The 19,816-nt window shown below is 31.4% G+C and overlaps 1 protein-coding gene across 1 annotated transcript in view; it reads left to right on the forward strand.

Moving 5' to 3' along the window:
* The first annotated feature begins 7,670 nt into the window (after positions 1-7,670).
* The window catches only part of LOC129233794 (sterol regulatory element-binding protein 1-like), a 29,495-nt gene continuing 17,349 nt past the window's right edge, over positions 7,671-19,816 (forward strand). The window contains exons 1-8 of the mRNA XM_054867773.1: positions 7,671-7,804; positions 9,160-9,719; positions 10,414-10,634; positions 10,772-10,904; positions 13,147-13,261; positions 13,906-14,298; positions 16,367-16,542; positions 18,282-18,528. Coding sequence (XP_054723748.1) covers positions 7,774-7,804; positions 9,160-9,719; positions 10,414-10,634; positions 10,772-10,904; positions 13,147-13,261; positions 13,906-14,298; positions 16,367-16,542; positions 18,282-18,528 — 1,876 coding nt within the window. The 5' untranslated portion in view covers positions 7,671-7,773. The remainder of the gene's footprint in view (positions 7,805-9,159; positions 9,720-10,413; positions 10,635-10,771; positions 10,905-13,146; positions 13,262-13,905; positions 14,299-16,366; positions 16,543-18,281; positions 18,529-19,816) is intronic.

A 19,816-nucleotide genomic window follows, 5' to 3' on the forward strand; every position in this document is an offset into this window, starting at 1 on the left:
TGTGTGTAATTCATTCTTACCTGCAGATTTTTGCTTGATTTTTTTTTTTGTAATTTCTACAAAAATTTGTCGGTTTTTACGATTAAAGGATTTTTACGATTTTACCAATCTGTGTTAGGTTTTTTATAGATTTTTATAAAATTTTAGCAAATTTTTCCAAAACTTTTGATGACACAATTATTTAGATTTCAATAATGACAAGGACTGACTCACTTAGATTTAGATGATTATGACTTACCTTACTTTTTAAACAGTATTTATAAAGTCAGTAAAATTGTACTCTCCCTCTAAGTAAAAAGATTCAATTAATCAGAATACTCAGATAACTGAAATTTATTCAGTTTGGGAGAGAATTAAATTTCTCTCTTTCTCTCTCAAAAGAAAAAAAAAGGAAAACAAAAAAACTCTTTTTTAGAATCTCTCAACACAAATATATTTTAAATGTTGACACAAATCATAACGAGTAGATCATTCTGTTAGCGCGAATGGGGGGGGGGAGTTTTCCTCCCTTCATTTTAGGTTCGAATTTGTTAAAATAATCGTTAATTATTATAAGTGTTGCAGCTTAATGACAGCTTGTTTAGCCTACATTTTCATACACTTGCCCAAATGGTTATCAGTCCAAAATACTGAATTTAGACACATTTTCAGCACCCCAGGACAGCTGCGCTATTTGTATTTAATGTTCGTTTTTTTTCTTTTTATTTCTTTTCTTTTCTCCCATCAGAAAAGTGCATTCGCTATTCTCTATATTTTCATTGAAAAATTCAAAAAAGAAAAAAAGTAATGATTTTTTTTGTTTTAAGATTTTGGAAGATGTGTTGTTACTATATAAAGTCCTCTCAAAACTGGGGGGTGTACGATGCTCTTGTGTAGGTTATGTGGACTGTATTTCAATAGGCAATAAACTCATTTCGAACAATACAATACAATACATTTATTAAAAACGTGTAAATATAAAATCATAAAACTGAAAACACCGCCCTAACCATTAACAGAAAATACAACTGACAACAACTAACAAAAACTAACAACTAACCTGGCAAAAATAATCAAAATCAGTTTTTATGACATAGGGGCACGTGTGCGCATCTACTTGACGCACACTGCCAACGCGCCCTCTACTTTAATGTATGCAAGGGATTTAACACTCCCCCGCGATTGAAATTACTATTTCAATACAACATTCAAAACAAAAAGTTCAAAATAACAGTTGATAACATGAACAAATTAAACATTACTTACTCAAGCACAAACTAGTAAACATCCTAATTCCAAAACTATATATAAAAATTAAACAGTTTCTTCAACTGGAAGAATGCAAACATCTCTAACATTTCTTACTAGTGTGCTTCCACTTGGCAAACATAATTTTACTACTCGAACTCTATTATCACGACCAATGTTCGTCTCAATGATTCTGCCAACACACCATTTTGTCGATGGCAAGTTTTCTTCTCGAATGAGAACAAGCGTCCCTGTTTTAACATCATTTTTGCCAAATTTCCATTTATTTCTCTGTTGTAAATGGGTTAAGTAATCATTTTTCCATAACTTCCAAATTTGTTGACTAAATTTGGTAATCCTTTGCCACTTAGAAAGGGTGTTTTCCTTAACATCAATCAATTGTGGTTCACTAAGGGTAGTGATAGGTCTGCCAATAAGAAAGTGACCTGGTGTTAATATTTCAAAATTGTCCATTTCTGATGACATTGGTATGAGAGGCCGGGAATTTAAAACACCTTCGATTTCTGACAAAATTATAATAAATTCTTCTAAAGTTAAATTTTGACTGCCAATCACTCTTTTTAAATGGAATTTGAACGATTTCACCCCGGCCTCCCAAATGCCACCAAAATTGGGCGATCTAGGAGGAATGAAATTCCACTGAATACCTTCTGTTAGAAAATAGTTTGACAAAATTTCATCAGGAATTCTAACCATTTTTTGCAATCGCTTGATTTCGACATTGGCACCAACAAACGTTTTAGCATTATCGGTAATGATTTTTGAACATTTTCCTCGCCTGCCGAAAAAACGTTTCAAACTTGCTATAAAAGCCTGTGTAGTCATATCAGTTACAAAGTCCAGGTGTATTGCTTTAGTACTTAGACAAACATAAACAACAACATACACTTTATTTAATACACCCTTCCTTTGGTTTTTAAATTTGATAAAGAAAGGACCACAAAAATCTATCCCAGTGACAAAAAAGGGATAACTAGGATTTACCCGGTCTTTAGGCAATTCAGCCATGATTTGACTAACAGTAACAGGTCTGTTTTTGAAACAGATCACACAGTTACGAACAATTTTCCTACAGCTATTCCTATCATTTAGCGGCCAAAATTTTTGTCTAACTTGATGTAAAAGAGCTTGGGGACCTACGTGAAGATATTTAAGATGAACATTTCTTAAAATTATACTTGTTAAAGGATGTTTTGCAGGTAAAACCATAGGATGTTTGGTTGCATAAGATAAATCTGCATGGGACAGTCTCCCCCCCTACTCTCATTACTTTATTTTTATCCAAAAACACATTTAAAGAGGAAAGTTTACTTCTGCTGTGAACTTGTTTACCATTTGTTAACCTTTTAAACTCATCAGAAAACTCACCTTCCTGGAGAGAACGTATTAACCAATTTTCTGCATTAGCAGATTCATCAATAGACAAAGGACCTATTTTCTTGGACTTTGGATTTTTACAATTATAAATAAACCTATAAAGAAAACTTACAATACGAATAAGTTTCATATAATTATTTGACTTATTAAGTATGCAATCAAAAACAGAATTTTCATTTCTCGCAATCAAGTTCATTAAATGTTCATTTGGTTCAGTTTTTAAGTTCGGTTTTAGTTCTTTATCGATTGCTCCCTCTTCGGGAACCACTGAAAGATGATCAGTAGAATAAATGTTCACGGATTTCAGAAATGTAGGGCCATACCACCAAGCTGTGTTTTCTAACAGCTGATCGATACTGATACCTCTCGTCAAAGCTTCAGATGGGTTGTCACGACTTACGCAAAAGAACCATTTATCGGGGTCTGTAAGTTCCTGAATTTCCTTCACACGGTTGCAGACGAAGGTTTTCCACTTCAAAGCTGAACCTCTAATCCAGTATAGTGCTATTTGAGAATCTGTCCAAAAGTACATAGGAGGGGATATTTTCCGCTTCAACGCATTTGCAACTTCATTTGCTAATCTAGCAGCAAGTAAAGCTCCTAGCAACTACATTCTTGGAAGAGTAATCTTTTTTAACGGAGCCACACGGCTTTTAGATGTAAGAAAGTTCACAATAACTTTGTCATCAGATCTTATCAGTACAAACACGACGGCACCGTAAGCTTTAGGACTGGCGTCCGAAAAGGTATGCAATTCTATGTCACACCTTGAAAGCTCTGCACAATCAAGGACGTTTCTGGGAATTTGGAGTTTTAACAATGTAGGAAGTTCAAAGCACCAGCGATTCCAGATTTTTAAAATGTCATCTGGCAGCTCAGCGTCCCAGGAAATTTTTCGAATCCATAATTCTTGAAACAGGCACTTGATTCTGATGGTGTATGGTGTCACAAATCCTAGAGGATCGAATATTCTGCCTGCTGCTTGCAGCACAAATCGTTTTGTATTCTTTCCGGTCTTGATAAATTCAAGCAAATCCTTTACTTCTATAGCGAAAGTATCTTTCTTAATGTCCCACGGCAGTCCGAGAACCTTACATGGTTCGTTACAGTTATTTGAGAAATCACCCGGTAATATATTAAATTCTCGTTTTTCCCACATTTTCATCAACACTTCATCATTCGAAATCCATTTGCGGAGATTCATACTAAATTTTTTCATTATGTTATTTGCTTCGATAGAAATTTTTAAAGCATCATTTATATTGTCTGCACCAGTAACAAGGTCATCAACGTAAAAACAGGTATTGAGTACTTCAGTAGTAACGGGATAGGCTTCTTCATACTTTTTGATGTGTTCTTTAATGGTTGCAGACAGCAAAAAAGGGCTCACATTTATTCCGAATGTCAGACGTAAAAAACGATAAACTACTACTTCTACATTGTCATTCTTATTAGGATCATGTTTAACAAAAAGGAATCTAACCACATCTCTATCAAACTCGTTTCGAGATAGTTGCAAAAACGCACGCTCTATATCCGATAACATGGCAATCTTGTTAATTCTAAAGTAAATCAACAGTTTAAAAATATGCGGGTTCAAATTTATACCAGACCAAAGACAGTCATTTAGTGACAGTTGTCCAACGTCGTTTGAACTAGCATCAAAAACTATCCTACATTTAGTATAAACACTTTGTTGCTTGAATACTGCATGGTGAGGAAGATAAAAAACAGGTCTATCAATGCGTTTTTCAGGTTCCTTGACTTCTTCAATTATTCCGTTCGCTAAATATTGTTTCAAAATTTCACTGTATTGAATATACAAAGTCTTATCGCGTTTCATTTTCTTGACTAAACCTTGAAATCGCCTTTCTGCTACCTCAAAATTGCCATTTAATTCCTTCCAATTTTTCTTCCAAGGAAAACTAACTTCATATCGTTCGTTGTTATAGCGTACCGTTTTATTAAAAACTTCTAAAGCGGCGTCTTCATCTGAGCGTTTTGAATCGTCTTTAATGCCGAAAGATTCAAGAGTCCAAAATTGCTTTAAAGCTGCTTCAGTTTTATCCTCTACTACGTAACATTTAAAATTTCTGTTTTCCCTATAGTTAAGTGTTCCCGTAGCAATCCAGCCGAATACTGAATTCTGCAAAATTACCGAACTGTCTTTCACTTTAATTTGTCCCGTTCGCAATAACTCATAAAATACATTGCCACCCAACAAAACTTGAGTGCGCTGCGGTTTGAAAAAGTTAGGATTAGCACACATTAAATGCTGTGGAAGTTTAAGGTTGGAAATATCAAGATGTTTGGATGGGGTCAAATCCGTAATTTTGGGTATTACCAGCATTTTAATAGTTTTCTGAAAGCTCTTACTTTTATTTGAAATAAGCACATTTATTTCTTTTTTAACTTTTAAACCCACTCCATTCAATCCCGTAATTAGAAAGTTAACCGACTGACCCTTTAATTTTAACAAGTCTGCAACTTCCTGTGTGCAGGCACAAATTTCAGATCCTGTGTCTAAAATTGTAAGAAAGGGCAAAAAGGAATCGTCTGCAGTTTTCGCATAAATAACTGCAGTCGACAACAGAACATTTGACTGACTTCCCCATTGAGTAAAACAATTCTGCGAATCCCGACTACTATTCCCGAATGCACCGACTTTTTCTTCATTCGAAACCTGTTCCTCGGATTCTAATGCCTTTACTGTACTAAATTGCTCTGAACGCGAATTTACGTTATGTCGGGAATTATTCACAAACGTTTTGGGATTCTTACTTTTATCAAAATCTACTTTTGCGAAATTAGCTCCGTGAAGCATAGAATGGTGAGAAATTGAGCAAATTCGGCATTTATAATCTAACCTAGAACATTCTGACCTTCTATGTTTACTTAAACAATTAAAGCATAATTGCAATTTACGAACTAAATTTAATCTTTCTTGGACAGGTAAATCTAGAAATTTCTTACATTTATAAGTTAAATGATTCTCATTACATACAGGACAAACAACATTGTTATTTTGCAACACGAAACTTTTTTGCTTAGGTATACATTCTTGTTTAAATTTTGCAACGGGAACACTACGTTGAACATTCTCTAGCGCTTGAATACGTTTCAATAAAAACTCAATGAATTTTTCCCAATTTGGCAGATCATTACAATCCAAAGACATTTCAAATACCTTTCTTGATTCTTCATCAAGCCGTTGCAGCATAACATTCATTAAAATTGCTTCTGATAGAGCATTCATATTCAAATCTAACTGTTTTAAAGCTCTTAAATTATTAAGCAAATTATCCGTTAAATACCGCAATTCCTTAGGATTTTCACACTTTAATTTGTTTGCATTTAATATTTCAGATATATGACATTGAACAATCAATCTTTTATTTTCATATCTATTTTTTAATGCTTCAAACAGAGAAGAATATGAATCATCAATATTTTGCAGTTGTTTCGCCGTTCCTGTCAACGCAGACTGCAAATAAAACAGTTTTTGGGAATCCGACAGTTGTTTATTACTATCAATTAAAGTAATAAACTGCGATTTAAATGTTAACCATTCGGTATATTTCCCCGAAAAATGCGGTAATGAAATACTTGGTAGCTTGATTTTAGCATTCGCGATTGATTCGCTATTAACTTTTTCAGCCTTACTACTTGAAGTATTTTGAATCTTTAACAAATTGAAGATACTTACTTCAGTTTCTTCTAGATAATCTTCGACCTCTGTTAAGGTTCCTTCAAAATCTTCCACGTCTTTGTCATTTGGAAGACTACAAAAACTTTCATTTCGTAAGGAATTTATCTTTTCCTTCAAGTTGTTCAATGAAGACAATTTCAATTCTAACACTTTCGAATCGGGCGGAGTTTCAGCATTGACACAATTTTCAATCCTAGTAATTTGGCCTTTGATGGCTCCTCGTTTTCTATTCAGTATTGTTAAATCAGAAACTTTCGTTGCAGGTTCCGTCATTGCAAATTTCCAATTTCTTTCAAATTTCAAAAACAGATCACAACTGAAACACAATTCAGTTCCAATGTAATTCAATCCGGCTCGACGGACCAAACTGTACGATGCTCTTGTGTAGGTTATGTGGACTGTATTTCAATAGGCAATAAACTCATTTCGAACAATACAATACAATACATTTATTAAAAACGTGTAAATATAAAATCATAAAACTGAAAACACCGCCCTAACCATTAACAGAAAATACAACTGACAACAACTAACAAAAACTAACAACTAACCTGGCAAAAATAATCAAAATCAGTTTTTATGACATAGGGGCACGTGTGCGCACCTACTTGACGCACACTGCCAACGCGCCCTCTACTTTAATGTATGCAAGGGATTTAACAGGGGGTATTGCCCCTATGCCCCCCCTCCCACTATAAACCCACCCATGCTCTTCTGAACTATTCAAAAAAGAAAAAAAAATGATTTTTTTTTATTTTTGGAAGATGTGTTGTTACTATATAAAGTTCTCCCAAAACTGGGGGGGGGCATTGCCCCCCTCTGACCCCCCATAAATCCGCCCATGTGTCTTGTTTGTTTTATTAATAGCTATTTTGCTGTTTAAGTTGTCTGCTGTTCATTCTTGTTGCTTTTACCAGATGTCTTTACTTTCAAAAACTCACAACTTTTGAACTGAAAAATGGGTTTCTTGAAATCGCGAAACTTATGTATGAAGCAATCTGTATCTTTGTGAAGTAAATACTTTGGTTTTCTTCAGTTATTAATCCACAAACACGTTCTCATATAGGGACTAGTGTCGCAATAAGATCGTTGTGATCAAAAAACTTTCCGAACGAAAGAACATGGCAAAACAACCAGACATTAGTTATGACGTCACACAATTGACTAATCCCTGAGAGTTCAGAGCAGGAAGAAGAGAAGTTTATTCTTAGCGATGGCAAAGCCGCTCTTTCGACTATAGTTGTATAATGTCGGAAAAGTGGAAACGATGTATTTCAACGTGATTGGTCCACAATAACATCCGATTGTTGTGGCGTGATTGTGATGCAACACGCAATGAAAATACGCCAAGATGCTTTGTTGTGGAAAATGTTCTAACATTCATATCTTAATGTGTGTTTGAATATTCATAAAAATATCTGTATATTTTCAATTGAACCATGGAGGGCTCAATGCCCAGTGAAATGGATGGTAAGTTCTTGTGTCCATATATTTTTTTAAGGTTAAATTTAAAAAAAAAAGTTTACTTATATGACTTGTTTCGATGCTTTTAGAATTTTATCTAAAGCTAATAAAACTAATAACATAACAAGTATGTTGCTTGTTGTAAGCAGAGTTATTTTACCTTTCATTGACAAATGCTAATTTGCTCGATGAGATCGAAACTTTCAGGGGTCAATTTTAGCCATATATTTGGAAATCTGCGACAAAACTAAAATTTTTGAGGAGAAAGTAAGACTAACAGTCTCCTGTAACAACTGTTGAAGGAGAAATTTCGAACTAACCTTGACAGCAAAAAATATGAATTCAGCGAGTGAATAAAATTTTCAGGATATACAAATAAAAAATGAAGTGAAATATTTATAAAGAAACAAAGGATTGATACTGATAAAGAAATTTTAAAATGTGTTGTCAGAGTGACTTATTTAATCCCATAACATGAGGTAAAATAAGTTTTGCTAAAAAGAAATGTTTTTCTATTTTTGCAAAGAAAAAATTACTAAAAGCAAGGAAATTCTAATTTCTAAGGGGAGAGGGGCTTGAGCCCCCACTTGTCCCCCAAAATGGGTGCCCATGGTGATGCATCAACCTGCAAAACACCATCTCTCTCCAAAAAAAAAAAAAAAAAAAAGGGCTTGCAATTTCTTTTGTTCATTGTACCTCAGCGAAGTACAGGAGAATCTTGTTCTAAACCATTAATAGCTTTATTAGGGTAGAGCTTATTTTTGGAATAGTAGTCTAAGCCAGGCTGATGAGTGCTGATAAGCACGAAACTGCAGTCCTCGGCTGGAAATGACTGAGCTGGCGGTGTATTTCATGTATTTCTGTTTTAGCCCTGGCTATTGCGCAGTAATTTACTGAATATAACTTGTATCACGTTTTCATTTTGCTCAGGGGTGTCTCTGATGGGTCACTGTGACCTTACAAAAATGTCCTTATTCTGTAACTTTTGTCTGACATTGGAGCTCTGCTGAGAAATTATCACCATTCAAAGAGTTCCATTCAGCAAAATTTTCATCATTTGGCTGATATTAGAGTTCCATTTGGTAAATTGAGAATTTTGCCCCTCCCAAAAATTTCAGTTCAGGGGGTCCCTGGCTTTACTATCATAGCTCTCATTCCTAATTTTGCCTTTTATCTCTTTGTGATCTTCTTTTCTTCAATTTGCCTTGCAATGTCTTCAAAAATTTATTTGTACGTCTGAAAAAGAAAAGAAGGAGCAGTAAATTTTTTTATCGATTTCTCTTCAATTCCTTAACTTATTTATTATTTGTTTAATGATTGTTAATAATTTTAATTGTTGTCTTTTGATATCAATATTGTAGATATGCTGAGCTTCATGTATGCTGAGAATGACAATCCTGTTGACCTGTTTGATAGTGATGTGCTGTTAGAACCAATGGATTTGAATAATGCCAAAATTAATGACATGGATCAAGATCTGGTCTTAGATCTCTTTCAAGGGCTGGATAATGTTTGTTTGCAGGAGGAAAACAAACTGTATGATTCCCCTCAGCACATGTTACGTATGGATTCAGCTAACTTACACAATATCTCAATTCTGAATCAGCCTGTATCAACATCTTCACAACCTATTGAAAATGTTCAACAAAAATTTGAACCCCAAGTTCTGCAAACAGAATCGGTCCAACTTCCAAATTCTATTAATTTAATGCAGTATGCAGTTGCACATAATTCACTGCCAACTATCACCACTAAACCTCTTCAGAAAGTTGTTGTACAACCTGCTGTGCAGAAGAAAAAAATATTGCCCTCCAGTGATATTACTGTTACTAATGAGTTAATACGAGTTTTAAAGGAAGAGAAAGAAAAACAAATGCTTCTGCAACAATTAAGCCAAATGCCTCAGCAAAAAGTTCAGCAGGTATTTTACTTTTTATTTTTTGTTTACCTATAAATCAGGCTTATAACTAAGAATGAATAAAGGTGGCATCCAATTTTATAGAAGAGGTGTAAAAAAGGAAAGACATAATTGAGATGAAAATAATAAGTCTTAGATTAGACGATCCTAGCTAGGGTTTTAAAATTTAATCATTTAGTAAGTCAACTTTAATTTTAGAAATTCAATGTTTTAAAGTGTCTTTAAAATTTAACGCAAATCTGATGATAGGAAATTTTTAAAAGGCCACACTCTATACATTTACATTACTTATCATTTAGATAATGTATATAGCATTTCAGTGGTTTCCAGAAAAAATCTTGTGCCGCAAAACCCAATCTCACCAACCATTATCCAGAAAAAATCTTTTAAGAAAACTGTTTTCAATATATGTAAAATGCAGTTGTTGTAATTAATTGCAATACCAAGAATCATTAATAGAAAGAAGTTATATATTTGTTAATTTTATAAAAGTAGTTAAAACTAGAAGTAGTGAGATACATATTTATACAGAGAATTTTAAGGGTTTGGGTTGAAAAATGATTTAAATCTGTTTTTTTTTTCTTTTTAACTAGATTGAAATCGTACTTAAAATCATTGACACCTTGTTTTTCGGTAAGCAAATTTTTAATAAAGTTATGTGACATTTGAATATGTATAACATATATTTATTTTTCAGCTTCTTTTACAAGCACAAATTCTGAAAGGAGCAAATGAAAATAAAATAGTTTCTTTCACAAATTCACAACCTATTGTTACAGCAACAATAGCTCCAAGTACTCAGTGCATAGCTTCTGTACCATCACCTCCTATTCAGACTGTAGTTACAGCTCAAAATGGAACAATATTGACTACTAGTATTCCAGTTTTTCTCGATACAGAAAAGATACCCGTTAACAGGTACATTTTGTTTTTAAGGTATCAAAAAAGTAGAATATTAAGTTCATATTTTTTGATAATTGAGGCATATGGGACAGCATTAGTTGTTTAAACACAGCAGATGGAATTAAATTTTTTAATGAATTTGTTTTTCATAGGATTGCAACAAAGCCACCTATAATTAAAGGTGAAAAAAGAAATGCTCACAATGCCATTGAGAGACGTTACCGAAGTAGCATCAATGATAAAATAATAGAGTTAAAGAACATTATTGTTGGAGCAGAAGCAAAGGTATGTTAAATTTTATTAATATATGCTATTATGCATAAGTAGGCTTGCCAGATTTCTGAAATGTTCAACCAGGACACAATAATGCCCCCCCCCTCCCTTTCCAGTGTCAGAAGTATTCTAAAGGGTACCCAACAATGGCTGTTTTTTAGAGTGTTTTATAGTGTAGTCTACTCTCAATGTGCTATGAATTAATGATTACTAAACATGAACCTAAAGCAGAGGTAGTAAGAAATGACACAAGCAGATAAATTTAAACAATTTATTTTTTACATGTTAATATTTACAAGTTATTATAATAAGAAGAATTTTTTTGAATGAGGAATAATACGAGCTGATGTGTGCACATGACTTCCTTTTACTCCAATTTTAATGTCATTTTCCCATTATTGGCAATTTTAATGTGATTCAATAGTTTACTCTCTAAATATCACCACCAGTGGCTAAATTGAAACCAGATTTAAAAAAAAAAAATACCCAAATTTGTCGCCAACTCGGCAACTAAAAAACTGGCGATATATCGCCAAGTTATAACACCACTTGAGTATACATTGAAATTAACAATGATTTCCCCTCAAAAAAAGGCAAAAGACCCCTTTAGAAACACCCGAATGCAACCAAAAGAGGAGGTACACAACTAGACCTAACTCTACGTACCAAATTTCAACTTTCTAGGACATGCCGTTCTTGACTTATGCGACATACATACGTACATACGGACGTCACGAAAAAAGTCGTTGTAATTAACTCTGGGAATGTCAAAATAGATATTTCGGGTGTCAATACATCCTTAGGCACTTATCTATGTGTGGTCGGGTTGAAAAAAAAAACTCAACATTAATTCAGGAGTGGCCAAAAATGGAAATTAAGGCCGAATTTTGAGTGAAATTTTTTTTGCAAATACAATACTTCCTTTTTTGTAAAAGGAAGTAAAAATGAGCAATATCAACATATAATTTTCATTGGCTTGGGTTTTTTTAGAATTTCTTTTTTGACTTTAATCTTGTTGAAAAATCCTCACAAGTTAATAGGACGTTAATTTAACAAGTCAATCTTACAAATGAAAAACTAATTATCCTAAATAATCCTTCACAGTTAATAATTGTTAGACTTTTTTTAGTAATCTGTAATCAAATATATCTTTTTCTGGGACGTGAAGGAAACGTTCCAGGACACTGGAATTTTGTCTGAAAACCGGGATGTCCGGCAAGCCTATACATGAGGATATATATGTGAATGTATATTCAATATCCAAATCATAATACATTTAAAGTAGAAACATGAATAGGGCTTTTCTTGAGTTTCGAAAACAATCCTTAGTAGAAATGATCAGGTAAAATAAATCACTTAAAACTTGCTATGTTTATTCATTCATTCCTGAATTATTTTTTCACTCATTGCAAGTTTTAAGGCTATTGTTTTTAAAACTCGCAATGAGGGAAAAAATAATTGAGAAATGAATGAATTGTTATTTATTATTTATTTTATTTATTATTATTATTTTTTATTTTTTTTTTATTATTATTATTTTTTTTTTTTGTTTTTTTGTTTTTTGCTTTTGACGAGATTAATTTTTTAAAGAAATTTATCCAAAAACATAAGTTATAAATAATCATTTGAATGGAGTACAAATGTCTGTACCATTCCATTCAGAATTTTCCAAAAAATGTATCTTTCATCTTCAATTTTATTTAAATTTCTTGACCATGATTCAAGAGCCTAAATTAGTATTTGGCTAAATGAAAAATCTATGTTGGTTTATGGGAAAGTAGGCTCGTTTAGTTCTGGACGGATTTTCTTGTTATTTTCTTTTTTCTAATAAATATTGTCATTGTGTAATTGTGTTTTATTGTAAGCTTTCTTCAAATAAAAGATATTAAAATCTTGAAAATTTATAGCCACTTTCTCACTATATTTATCACTAAAAGTTATATGATGAGTGCACAGACAAAACGCAAAATGCTGTGGAGTACTGAGTGTTTGCAGAGTAAAATTTTTTGCTCCATTTAACCAGAAGAAAGGATTGGGATAAAGGTTTAAGGTAGGAAAAAGGATAAAGGTTTAGGATAATATTTCCAGTTTACTGTACAAAGGCTGGGGTTATGAAGTTTCAAGCATAATTTTCTCGAACATTGGGAAGATTCACATTTTGCCTTTCTTCCTTTTGTGTATCATATCTTATTTACTTATTTAAAGTTCTTTTTTTTAATTTACTTTTTCATGATGTTTTTTATAATTTCCATAGTTGAATAAATCAGCTGTCTTGAGGAAAGCAATTGATTACATAAAATTCCTTCAGAATGCAAATTCAAAGTTGAAGCAAGAAAATTTAGCCTTGAAGATGGCTGCTAGAAAGCAATGTATGTATTTGTTTGTATAACATATTTTTTTCATCATCTTAGTTGTTTGATTTTTAAAATATTTATTCGTTTTTTAACAAACTAATATGAATACATATTTCTAAGAACCTGCTATATTAGTCAGTGTATGATATGTGTGCGAATTTGCTTGCAAATAAAGTTACATGTAATCAGATGTAAATGAGTAAAACGACTAGTAGTTGCCCTTTTAAGAACTCAATTGTTGATTATTGTTTAAGTATAAGCTTTAACTATCAGCACTACAGAAACCAAACTATGAGTATGTTCCTCTAAGCTCTCTTCTTTGGGTTTAGAGGTTTGAAAGCAAACCTTTTAGCTCTTATGAGATTACAGTGGACACCTGTTAATTCATTCAGTGGTTAATTGAATCAGTTGCTTTAATGAATCAAATTGTCAAAAACAGAATAAAATCCAGTTTTATTGAACCAGCCGCTTTATGGAATCAAAATTGCTTAGAACAAATGAGATTCATATAAGCGGCAGCCACTGTATCATAAAGTCAAGCTCGAAGCTGTACTACTTTTGCTGTTAATTTTGATTGTGTATGCATGTATCGCTTTTAAAAGTCTTCTTAAATTTGAATTTTCCTTTGTTTCTTTTTAAATGCGTCATTTTTGATGTAGGCTTGGAAGATCTTTTGGACAAAAAACCAGTTGTTCCTCCCAGCATTGCTGATTATACTCCCCCAACCTCTGACATCAGCTCTCCGGAAAGAAGCCCAGCAAATAGTGTTCCTGAAGTGTATTACTCTGATCAAGATTCACCACAATTCACTGGTTGTACAGATAGTAATGTACCTTACAGCATAACTTTGGACAAAGATGATAGCAATGATAGTTTTGCAAGCCGTGGAATGCTTGACCATAATCGCGTCATGCTTTGCATGTTTATGTTTACATTTTTAGCTTTCAACCCTTTTTCATACTTCCTGAAAGTTAGTCTTCCTAGTTCAACAAGTGTGGACTCATCTACTTTTACTGGCAGAGTTATTTTATCTGAAAATTATAATTCTGAAGGTGAAATTTATTTTATATTTGCGAAGCATTTCTTTTTCATTTGTTTATTTATCATTATTTTTTTTAATTTTGCTTTGAGTAACTGTGTTGTTTTAAGTTAATGACTAATATCTTACCAGCAATCAGGGTTCGCCGGTATATATATATATATATATATATATATATATATATATATATATATATATATATATATATATATCAGTCAATATATATCATGATATATATCCGATATTTATTTTGAAAATATCATGATATTTTGATATTTTCAATATTTATTGTTCCAACTATGGTATTTTCAATGAAAAAGTTACATTTATCATAGCAATATTGCTCATTTATTATTAAAAATAACCAAAAAGTTATGTACTATATTTTTATAATCTATTAATACATCATTAATGTAACAAAATAATATAATCTTTTTTTTTATTGATAAAATTATTAGTAAGTAACAATTTTAATTCATGTTAAAAGTACATAATTAAATATTAAACACTGGTTGGAAAGAAAATGTCTTATGACTGTGCTCCTGACTATTGCTAATTGTTTATTTCTAAATCATATAACTGTAAAAGTAGCTAACAGAAGACAAATGAGTAAAACAGCTTGTGCTAAATTACCTCCATTAAAATTGGTAGAAATGTAAAATGAAATATTATATATAAATAGTAAAAGAAGCATTAATTTTAAGTCTATGTATTGTAGTCATAATGTAAAAAAATAAAGAGTGAATTGAGACTTCAGTTTGTGCTAATTGTAAATATCGGATATATATATATTAAAATATCCGATATATACCGAAACGTCAGATATTTTCGAAAATATTATGCTATTTTCCAACCCTGCCAGCAATAAAAAATATTGAGTAAACTTACTTGTAGCAGCATTTTGATGATGTACTATATCTTCCTATTTTACACCAACTGTTACTTGCTTATTAGAATTCACTTTAGTTCAAAATTTTCATTTGCACTGAAATGCAGAATTTTCCATCTGCAGTTTGAAAAATTGAATTTGATCTATAAAAATTGGTGTCAAGTATGGTTAATAATAATAATTTAAAAAAAAGAGCTTTCCTGTTCTATATCAGGGGCTGTAAAGTAGCTACATGTTTGAAGCAGGACTGGCAAAAAAACCTATGCTTATTTTTAATAACCAAAAACACTATTTTCTTTTTTTTTTCTTTTTATTAATTTTTTTTAAACCAAGTTTTTTAAAATCCTTTTCTAATTCTCTGCATACATGATATTTATAACAAGATTAAACATTAGGCAGAATAATTATATGCAATTAACATTTAATGTCCTCTTTATTCTTCATTTCGTTAAACACTTTAATTTTCGTATTTGTTTTCAATATTTCCTTGATGCTTGTGTCAAAATTCACTTGATACAATATAATAGTTCTCCTATATTTTGATTATATTTTTTAAATTAAAAGCAAAAAACTGACAAATATTAATATTTAATTAAGTATTGGTTTGTTATTTTAAACACATTGGATTTTAATTAGCTTAAAAATTTTGTTTACAATCATTATTTATGCAAATAAAATTATAGAAGTGTGCACATGAAAGGCATATTTGTCTCACTATGTGTTACTTGTAATTTCACAACTGTTTCTGATTTAACAAACGTTTAGCAATCCCTTTTACATTTAGATGTAATATAAGTAGAAATAGTAAAAAATAATTGCTTTTTGTTCCAGGGTTAGCAGAGAAAAAAAGTTTTCTTTAGAAAAAGCGAAAAATGTTTTTTCTTTTTCTTTGAACAGAGATTTTATTTTCTAAATTCAGTTTCTACAAATAGAACAACAGTTGATTATTACATTATACGTAAATTATTGCTCTAAGATTCATCAATAATGAAGATTAGTTATTCAAATTACCAAGAATGTAGGTATTTCATTTTGTAATTATTGTCTTAAAAGTAATTGAAAGAAAACTAGATTCCTATTTCTTACTGCCATTCAGAGATTTACCATTTTATTAACAAAAAACAAGTTATCCAGATTTTTCCAAACCCAGTTTGTTTCTATCTATTTGTTTATTGCCTTTTCTGTTTTGCAGGTCATTGGACTAGAAATCTTATATTTAGTGCAACTACATGGATATTGAACTTGGTGTTAATTGCTCTATGTTTGCTAAAGTTATTTGTTTATGGGGAACCTGTCCTTAAAAAGGATTCAAACAACTATACTATTTTTTGGCGGCACAGGAAACAAGCTGATTTGTCATTTCAAGAGGTATGATACAGTTTTCTTTCTGCATGAAATAGTTATTCCGTATAAACATATCAACACATACAAATGCTCAATAGAAACCTGAACTAGTGCTCATCTGATAAAGTGCCTAACTTGTTCCTCCCCTGTCATATTTGAATATATCTTCTGCATATGAACTTTGATGCAGTGTATCCGTTAAATCAACAACTGGATATGGTGCCAGCCAATGACTCAAAAGAAAAGCACTCCTTTGAAATATTTCTACCCCCTTTTTTTCTATTCACTAAAAATCAGGTATATAATAAGGTACATTATATAGGTTATAAGGTATATTATATAGGTTAGACACAAAAGGTACAAGGGCATGGCTTTGTGATGAAACCAAAGTGAATTTTACAAATACATCCACTTGTGCAAAATAACCATTGTTACTTTTTACATCTTCATATTTATATGAATGCAGATTTAGTGCCATAAATAATTTGCTGCTTTTTTTCCCTAAATACAAAAAGAAAAAAAAAAAAAGCTTGAGTATAGCTAAGAGACTTGAGGCTAAAGTTAATGTAATTGAAACCTTGCATATAATCTCTTTGTCACATTAAGTGCATTGGTATCACTAAACTTAAATTAGCAATTGGGGCATTCCAAGGTATTTTTGACATTTATGTAGAGTCCATAACGTGACCTTTTTTGCCATAACTTTTTAATTTACCGTTTGATTTGCAAATTGTTTTAATTTGAGCTGGTGTGTTGGTAGGAAAAGATCAAAATAGAATAATATGCTAATCAAACAGTAAATAAAAAAGTTATGGCAAAAAAAGTCACGTTACGGACTCTACATAAATGTCAAAAATACCGTGGAATGCCCCAATTACTAATAAATGCAATATTATAGAAAATCTCCCATTGCACTTGAATTTCAGTTCTCCATTATATGCTTTGAAAATTTACTCACTGCGTTTTCTTGACCACTTTGTTTTGATTTCTTCCTAAAATCTATGATTAATGATTCTTAGTGATTATTTCAATTTTGTAGTTTTTAAAATTGCATCCATTAGGGGGGTGCATAAAGAATTTTAGAAAGACTTAAATGGGTCATAGTACAAAATAGGTAAGAAACACCAGTTCAATTGAAGGCAAAAAATATTTTGTGTGAAAAGCACCGCAGGTATGAATAACATAGATATTTTAAATAAGAAGACATATTTATTGTTTCCGTTCATCCTTTTATCTTTTTTTTTTTCTCAAATTATATTGGGGTGGGGGTTATTATCAGAAGCTGGTACAAAAGGTCATAATTCAAAGATGAATACCAAATCTTGTTTAAAGGAAAACTGGAGATTCAAATTGCAGAGCTTGACATTAAATATGATGCTAAAGACTAATGTAAATAGATTCATAGATCAATTTTTGGATCCGCAGAGAAATGATCGAGCAGAAAAATGTTGATAGAGAAAATGGGAATCAAGGGCAGGGGGGAAAATATCAAAATAATAATTCATCGTCAACTGAAGCAAAATGATGTGGAAGTTCTGAAAGAAAATTAAATTTTTTAATATAAATATTCATAATTGCCCCTACAGAGGTAAATGGCACTTTCATGTGAATCCTTCTTCTCAACATCACTATACTATTATTTTATAATTCTCTGTGGTATATGATTCGATATAATGTCAAATCACATTCACGTATAATGGTAACATTGTGTCAATGTTTTTTGTTTTTTTTTTAATGAAATATTATTTTATTTGTCTTAATAGGAGGACTATCCAAGTTCAGTTTTGCATCTCAAATTATGCCTCACTGCACTAGGGAGATCTATGCCTTGCAACACAATTGAGCTTGTTATTGGAATTATCTGGCAATTTGTTCGACAGTTCAATCACTTTACTGGGATTCAGCGTGCAATTAATGCTTTTCTTGTTCCCAAAGGACATAGTTTATTGATGGAGAGTTCAAGGGATGGTGCATTGGTTTATCAAAAACTGCAGCAGTTGCATCTACTTGGTATGGTTTTGTTGTAAATATTCCTTGACTTGAATATTTAAATTATATTCTCTAAATTAAGTACACTTTGAGTGATCTATAAGACATGAAACTTTTAATGTGTGCGATTTATCTTCATACCATACTTTCATGAGTATAAAATGTCATGTTTACCTCTGCAAACTGTTTGTAATAAAAGTCTAGCTTTTGTACATGTAGTTCAGTTCCTTTTTCTTTTTTTTAATGAATTTTGTTAGTACTAACTGCTTTTGACAATCAGTTGATTCTCTTAATTAATGATATATATGTTTCCTTTAGCATGGTTCTTAGTAAAAAGAAATAAAATAACATCAATGAGCTCATTGTGCATATTAATATTGTTTTATTTTACTTTATCTTTTGTGGAAAGGTATTCATTTAATTTTTATGGTTTTTAGTTAGTAGTTAGTATGTCAAATTAATAAAAATTAAAAGAAAGTGCAGTTAAAATAGTATCAAATTGGGAAACTTTTTCCTTTTAATACCCTAGTTTGAATGAAACATATACAAAAGACAACTTAAAATAGACATAAAATGTTAATAAACTACAATGAAAAACAAAATTACCCTATTTTATTGCCTAATTTTATTAGGGAGTGAGATTTAATTTACAAAACAAGGAAATAAACCCAAAAATGAATTTAACTGAAACATTAGTTTCTTAACTAAATTTGAATTGAAATTAAAGTGAAAAGTGTCAGTGTCTGAAAGTAGCAAGTTTAGTTGTAAATAATCACTCTTTTGATATATTTATAGATTAAGAAAAATGTATAAAAATTATATAGCATTAGCCTGAAAAAAAATCCCCCTAATACAATGTAGCAAATAATTAAATCAAAAGAATTAGAATCACATTATATAATGTAAATTAAAGTTAAATTTTAAAGCATAAGTACCCAAGACATAATAAAGTTCATGTTAAATACTTGGATAAAACATAATAGGGTTTTCCCTTGTTTATTGTGATCAATCAAGTCGAGATATTACTGTGATAAGTGAATAATCACTAAGTAAGATTATTTATTAATAGATAGAATATTTTTGTTGTTAGATTGTAAAAAACCTCTTCAGGACTTTTTAAATACCTTTTTAAACATTATTATAGTCTTTGAGATACAAAATAATGCCTTGTAGTCACCATTACACTTGGTATTGCCCTTTATAGACAAAATAAGAGAAAATGAGGACTGTTAGATATTGCAGATGAATATTTCAGGGTTTCCGCTACGGTCGCATTTTTCGCATAATGCGAAAATACTATCTGAATTGC

This window comes from Uloborus diversus, chromosome 1 (assembly GCF_026930045.1).
Source record: "Uloborus diversus isolate 005 chromosome 1, Udiv.v.3.1, whole genome shotgun sequence".
Taxonomy (NCBI): domain Eukaryota; kingdom Metazoa; phylum Arthropoda; class Arachnida; order Araneae; family Uloboridae; genus Uloborus; species Uloborus diversus.